This window comes from Salvia miltiorrhiza, chromosome 5 (genome assembly GCF_028751815.1).
Source record: "Salvia miltiorrhiza cultivar Shanhuang (shh) chromosome 5, IMPLAD_Smil_shh, whole genome shotgun sequence".
In the NCBI taxonomy this organism is placed as follows: Eukaryota; Viridiplantae; Streptophyta; class Magnoliopsida; order Lamiales; family Lamiaceae; genus Salvia; species Salvia miltiorrhiza.
In genome coordinates this window covers 40411380-40418439 of record NC_080391.1, presented here as the reverse complement: position 1 = coordinate 40418439, position 7060 = coordinate 40411380, and the positions used below count along the sequence as shown (strand labels likewise).

Below are 7060 nucleotides of genomic sequence, written 5' to 3'. Positions count from 1 at the left end.
GAAAACCAAATTCTAACCCCTAGATAAAAGATAAAGGAATTATAGCTTAAAAAATAAAAAGTGCAAAATTTTACTCCTTATAACATTAATCTACAACTCCTTAAATCCCGTGCCGAGAAGCAAATGTAGCGTCTTGGCCGGGACGGAGGGAGTATGAAACAGTCGCAATAAATGCATTATTGATGGTTTCAAGAGATAGAAATAAAAGGAGTATATTTTTTGAGGTGTTAATAGGCAAAAATGCCCTTTTCTTATAAACACTTGTAAAAATATCCTTTTTCATAAGTGAAAAAGGATATTTTTACAAGTGTTTATAAGAAAAGGGCATTTTTGCAAATGCCTCTTTTTTTAGTATGCATGAAAAGTGAAAGATTATTTTGATGGGAGAAGAAATAGTAATTTTAATACAGACAACCTAGGAATTGTATTACCACCTACAGAAAATACTACTAGTGCTAGATTCATTACCTATAAGACCTTTTATCTCTCCAGTCCTCTCCTCTCCTGTGTCTAAAATGTCGAGGAGCTCTGGCAGCAGCAATGGAGGAGTCCACATATTAGTCTTCCCATTCCCCGCACAAGGCCACATGCTTCCCCTTCTCGATCTCACTCACCAACTCTCTCTCCGAGGCTTAGCCATCACTATCATAATCACCCCCAAAAACCTCCCACTCCTAACCTCCCTCCTATCCTCCTCCCCCTCCATCCAAACCCTAATCCTCCCTTTCCCGCCCCACCCTTCCCTCCCTCCCGGCGTCGAAAACGTCCAACACATCGGCAATCACGGCAACATCCCCATCATGGCCGCCCTCAGCCAACTCCGAGATCCCATTATCCGCTGGTGCACCTCCCACCCTAACCCCCCATCCGCCCTCATCTCCGATACTTTCCTCGGTTGGACGCACCACGTCGCCGACCACCTCCGAATCCCTAGGATCGTTTTCCACTCCTGCGGAGCTTTCGTCGTCGCCCTCTTCGATCACCTCTGGGCGAATTTCGATTCTCTCAAACCAGAGGTCGATGTGAAATTCGATGATGTACCTCAGCAGCCGACCTTCCCCTGGGATCAGCTGCCGTCGCTTTTCCGCCGGTGTAAGGATTTGCAATGTCGGGACAAGACGGCCGCTGACTTCATCATGACTTCCATCGCGGCCAATGCCCTCAGCTGGGCTGCCGTTTACAACTCGTTTCGGGCCTTGGAGGGTCCGTTCTTGGGTTCCCATTATAGCGTTGGGCCGTTGAATCTGGTTAACGGGTCGGGTCAATTGAGGGTGGGCGATCCGGAACCCGGTTCGGATGATGGTGTAGTATCTTGGCTCGACGGGTGTGGCGATGGGTCTGTATTGTATGTGTGTTTTGGGAGCCAAAAGTTGCTCACGGCGGCCCAAACGGAGGCTTTGGCCACTGGGCTGGAGAGGAGTGGGGTCCGGTTCGTTTGGGTTGTGAAGGCTCTGTCGGCGCAGCAAGTGGCAGATGGGTTTGGGTCGGTACCCGATGGGTTTGAGGATCGGGTATCGGAGCGAGGCTTGGTTATAAAGGGATGGGCGCCGCAGACGGTGATACTGAGTCACCGAGCTGTGGGTGGATTCCTGAGTCATTGTGGATGGAACTCAACTTTGGAGGCAATCACGGCTGGGGTGATGATACTGGCTTGGCCCATGGAAGCCGACCAGTTTGCGAATGCTAAGCTCTTGGTGGAGTACAACAACGCCGCCGTCCTTGTATGTGAGGGACCGGATACGGTGCCCGACCCAGCTCACTTGGCTCATAAACTTAGCGACTCAATGCGTGGGTGCGCCGCTCAGAGGAGTGGAGCCAAGGATTTGAAGAAACAAGCCTTGGAAGCAATTCAGGTTGGTGGGAGTTCTATCACAGACTTGGATAGGCTTGCTCAAGAATTATCTCAACTTTAAAATTGGGCATATGTTTAGTTGGTTTGCAAGATTATTCCAGCCGAAATATCGGTAATGTCATCACCATTGTATTCCTACATTAAGCAAAAATTAGCAAAGTACGACATGTGCTAAGACTTGTATTGTTATTGAGATACAAATAAATCCGCCCCAAAATAGCTCCTTCTGGGTATCAAAATGTCACTTTCCACTAAATTTCAGTGGCAAAATGAACAAACATCTAAAATGTAAGTTGGTTTTTTGACATTTTTCTCGTGCTCCAAACAAGGCAACAGAACAGGGAACCTCTGTGCTGCGGAGATCATCTGATCAGAGGTTTTGTAGTTAAGGTTCGCTGATTTGAGCTCTCTGCGGAAGCAATGCTCTGAACTCGAAAACATTGAACCTAAGTGCAAAAGAATGAGTAAAGCAGGTTGTGAGAAATTCTCTTTTGTAGATAGAACAGTGAAATATGTCCAAATCTCGTGATGAATTTCTTATAAGATGAAATATTTGCGAGTACCATTTGCCACAAAAGCTCAGAACTGTCACCTGTTTACGCGACTGAAGCTGCTGCTATGGATGCATGTCAAATCTTCAGAGGTTGCATTGCATCTCTTGAACTAGTCCAAGTTCACAGCAGAAATCATGTTGCATATTCCTAATCCACCGTTTTATGTGTGTTATTTTAGGAAAACAATGGAATCCAGAGGACATTTGCAGCATTGTATAGCTTCCTTCTACTCGCAGCAAAACAGGTCGAGAAAGGTAGTCTGAAGGCCAAATTACCAAACATGTGATCCAAGTTATCCTCCCCACCCCCCCCCCCCCCCCCCCCCAAAAAAAACAAAAGTTGACACCACTGATACTTATTATCACTGAATTTTCCAGATCATAGGATTCATACCTGACATCTCTGTTTAATCTATCCTCGGGAAGTACTGTCAAATCTCCTTGCAAAATTTCTTTTCTTAAATATGTTCAACAACAAGGCAAAGGCACTGATGCAGCAAGGATCTCTAACTCCTCAACAGTACAAGTAAACATCAGCACCAGCAGCAGGACTGGCATTAACTTACATACAAAGCAATAACCAAAACACAATTAGCAATAATATTAATAGCACTCCAAAATAGAGAGAGATAAATTCAGTGCTTACAGTTTTAGTACAATTTAAAGTAAAAGAAATTTTCAAGGATGCAGAAGGATTATCAGCAGATATATTTTGATGCTGAAATGAAATAGTCCAAATCAGATTACAAAACCTTGGACTTGATAAAGAAAACCTAAACCTTGCTTGTCAGGCAGTTGTCCATTAAATCTTGACCTTAGGCATAATAGACCTTCACCCCAAAACTATCATGAACTCTTCTTTTTAGTTTTCATATATTTCAAACTCAAACAAAACACTACTTTAATAAATAGAAGTAGAATATAAATGAACAGCCACTTTACATGCTTTGCATTTGTAGATACACTATAAGATCCCAGTTTACACATGACAACCATAAGTCTGTTTCCCAGAAAAAAATAAAAAATAAAAAATCAGCATATACCTTTGAAATTGTTCGTCCTGTTGGTGCTACTTCATCTTACACCGATATTACAATCTTTGTATATCCCGATTCTGATCTCTTCAACAGAAGGGATAATAAGGTCCTCCCTGAATGCAGGAAAGGGATATAATAATTAGAATTTAAACTACTCTCCCTGAGAAAAAACTAAATAAATAAATTCCAACAAAAAAGCTTCATACCTTATTGTAGTATTTGATTACTAGAGGTAGCTTGGTGATGAACACCACAAAAACACATTTCGTACTATTCAACCAGGATCAAAGCCAAATTTGATCATTAGAACATAAACTTGAAACTCGGCAATGACATAACCAGCTTGGTGTAATGAATAGTGTATAACTGAACAAATTTGCTGATCAGGAGCAACACCACCAACTAGCATCATTCGAAAAAAAGTCATAGCATCATTTAGCAAAGATCTTTTGCACAGTCTATTAATTACTGCACTATAATCTTTCAGTGAAATCTCAAAGCCAGTTTCATCCATTTGACGAAAGAGTACCATAGCCTTTTCAACATCTCCCTTTGCACAATTTGCTTTTATAAGTGTAGTAAACGCAACTTTCGACAATTTGAAGTTTTGACCTTGGAGATCACAAAATAGCTTTTCAGCAACAATTAGATCTCCATAAACACACAAGCCATTGATTAGAATATTATAAGTCACATTATTTGGCATAATGTTAAGCTGTACCATCTCATCATGTAATTGAAATGCTCTTTCAAAGTTCCGAGCTTTACAAAAGCATTGGATCAAAGCATTATAGGAAGTTTGATCTGGAGAAAGACCGTTAGCTAACATGTTCTGGAGAATTGCAACAGATTCTTCCAGCTTCCCTCGCTTACACAGACCTTTCATAAGAACTGTGTAAGTTACTTGATTTGGCTCGATACCACTTTTTACCATTTCCTCAAATAACTCAAAGGTAGCTTCTAAACTTCCCACTTCACATAAGGCGTCCATAATTGTAGTATACGTAACAATAGTTGGCACTACATTGTGCATCTTCATGTCATCTAGCCACTTTCTGGCCTGAGCTAGTTTTCTGGCCTTGCACAATCCATTTATCAGGGTGTTGAAAGTAACTACAGTTGGAGGAATCCCTTTCTCCAATAAATTTTCGTACAATCCTACAGCATCTGCCACATTACCAACTTTAATATATCTATCAATCATAATATTGTACAGTACAACATCCTGTATCAAGCCACTTTTTGTCAATGTATTAAAATAACTTCTAGCCTCAAACATAGTTCTCTTCTCCCACAATCCTATCAAAATAGATCTGTGAGGAAAAGAATTCTGGTAGTTTTCCTTAAAAAACATGTCCTTGCACAGATGGATGGCTTTCTCTACTTCTCCCAGCTTGCAGAGACCATGGAATACCATAGAGCACATAAAGAGATCTGGTTTTAACCTGTCAGTACTCAACTCAGAAAGCAAACATACAGCCTCATTTATCTGCCCATTTCTACACAAGCCGCTTAGTAACGCATGATATGAGATATCATTTAACTTGAGACCCTTAGACATCATCTCCTCTCGCAGCCTATAACCCTCTTCAACATTACCTGTCTGGCAATGCCCACAAATGAGTATTGTGTAGGTAAGCAGGTCAGGGTCTGCTTCGCTCTGTAGTATTTTCTTAGAAACCTTCCAACCTCCACCCGTTGTACCAAGTAAACGAAATCCTTTGGCGAGAATGTTATATGTTACCTGATTAGGATCTAATCCATGCTTGTCCATGTCAATCGCAAAGGCTAAGGCTTCTTCCAATGAACCACTAACACATAGCCCATGAATGAGAATATTGTAACTGTATCTATCAGGACTTAATCCATACTTAAACATCATACCAAATAATGATTTAGAAATACCTATAAAACCCTTCCTACAGAATCCTGACATCAAAGTGTTGAAACAAACAACACAAGGCTCAGCCATTTCCTTATTCATCTCCCTTAGAAAATTAATTGCTTCAAGGAACAAGGACTGCCTGCAAAGACCATCAAGGAAGATTGAATTTGTATACTCAGATGGTTGGGGTCCATTATCTTCGAGTTCACTATAGATATCCCACGCAATATCAGTTTCCCTCAAGTTGTGCAACAAACTATTGTATGTCATAATTGATGGGCGAATATTTAAGTCTTTCATCTTTGACAGCACAACCAAAGCATCATGAACCATAGCAGTTCTCGAGTAAACAAATGTCAGCATATCCCACACCACATGGTTTGATCCCCAGCCCCTAAAGCTTTTTAAAAGCAGCTCACAAAACAAGGGTGCAGATCCAGAGCCTGATAGAAATCACAAAAAAAGTCCATAAAAAGCAGAATTAGCAATCTCCAAAGCAGCCCAGAAATTCTTCTTCGATGCAACTAGCTGAGTTTCCATGCATTCCATTCTCTCAAATAACCTTTTGATTCATGAAATGCGACTAAATTATGCATATTATGGTGGTCATAGTTTTGCAACCAGGTGTCAACTACATGCTGTTCAAATTCATTTACATTAAAAATAAATAATAAAAATGTCAATCATCAAAAGATAATTAATCGCTACAAAACTTCCATATGAGTCGCATACAAACTTCGCATTTAATCGTGGGATCCCCCAAAATGAATTCAAAGAATGAATAATTATGATCACTATGAATACACATTGCAACGAAAATGCGGGTTACCTTGTTCCTGAACAACCATCCGCATATGACAGAGCAGCGCACGGTACCGCCTCTTCTCCGCCAATAAATGCGCAATGAAGAACTGCGAGCTCTGTGAGTGCTTGAACCCAAACTCATTTTGCAACAAGAAGAAGAACTCAATTGCACTTTGCGAACTAATTTTATCAAAGATAGAGTCAATTTCTGAAGGCCCCAACTTGGAAACTTCCTTCCTAAACCAATTACTGTTTCTGAGGGAATTTAATAAGAGCTTATGACTGTAACGAAGGGGAGAAGAGATGAAGTGGCCGATAATTTGTGAGACAGCGTCGTTCTGCGGGAAATCCGTGACGGCGGCAGCGGCGGCGCTAATCGAGCAGAATGCCGGAGATGTGGTGAAGAGCAAGGGTGATAGAAGACGGCGTCGTCTGGTGGTTAACCGGAACATTGAGCATCTTGACTGCGAAGAAGGGGAGCAATAATGGGAAATTAGGTATTAGGGTTTAGGGTTTAAGACGAAGGTTCAGGCTAAATTATGGGCTCGCGCCACCATTCCGCATTTTTTCAAGGTTCGTCGCCACAATTATGATTGCATATTAGTATTATTAATTAAAGAAATTGTCGCAAAATACGTAAAGCTTGGATGAATTCTAATTTTGGATCTAATGAATTAAAATTTAGTGTACTTCATTTCAAATTTCAAAGGTTGTAATCAAAATTTGAATTTTATTTTTATTTTTTTGTGGATTAATGTTTCATTGTGATGGAAAACTTTACTTTCATATTGAATTACGAAATTTTAATTTTAGAAGAATTTTAAATTATAAAAAATTTAGAAAAATTAAAATTTGGTGTATTTCATTTCAAATTTCAAAGGTTTGGTGTAAAATAAAATTCGTCCAAACTTTGTGTATTTTACGCTAAT

General features: G+C 40.5%; 2 protein-coding genes across 3 annotated transcripts; one reads left to right on the top strand and one right to left on the bottom strand.

Moving 5' to 3' along the window:
* Positions 1-459: 459 nt before the first annotated feature.
* LOC131024419 (putative pentatricopeptide repeat-containing protein At1g13630) lies at positions 460-6712 on the bottom strand. Of its 2 annotated transcripts, none has more exons than XM_057953929.1 (6): positions 6157-6712; positions 3649-5770; positions 3449-3555; positions 2800-2956; positions 2445-2665; positions 460-2298 (listed from the first exon to the last, which is right to left on the bottom strand). In XM_057953929.1, exons 1-2 carry the CDS (start codon positions 6581-6583, stop codon positions 3717-3719), a joined length of 2481 nt encoding a protein of 826 aa, XP_057809912.1. In that variant the 5' UTR covers positions 6584-6712; the 3' UTR covers positions 460-2298; positions 2445-2665; positions 2800-2956; positions 3449-3555; positions 3649-3716. The 2 variants fall into 2 exon arrangements, with proteins under 2 accessions (XP_057809912.1, XP_057809913.1); XM_057953930.1 differs by having other exon boundaries at positions 2800-2966; positions 6157-6706.
* On the top strand, positions 516-2091 carry LOC131024420 (UDP-glycosyltransferase 89A2-like). Its single transcript, XM_057953931.1, has one exon. It carries the CDS (start codon positions 516-518, stop codon positions 1911-1913), a length of 1398 nt encoding a protein of 465 aa, XP_057809914.1. The 3' UTR covers positions 1914-2091.
* Positions 6713-7060: the final 348 nt, after the last annotated feature.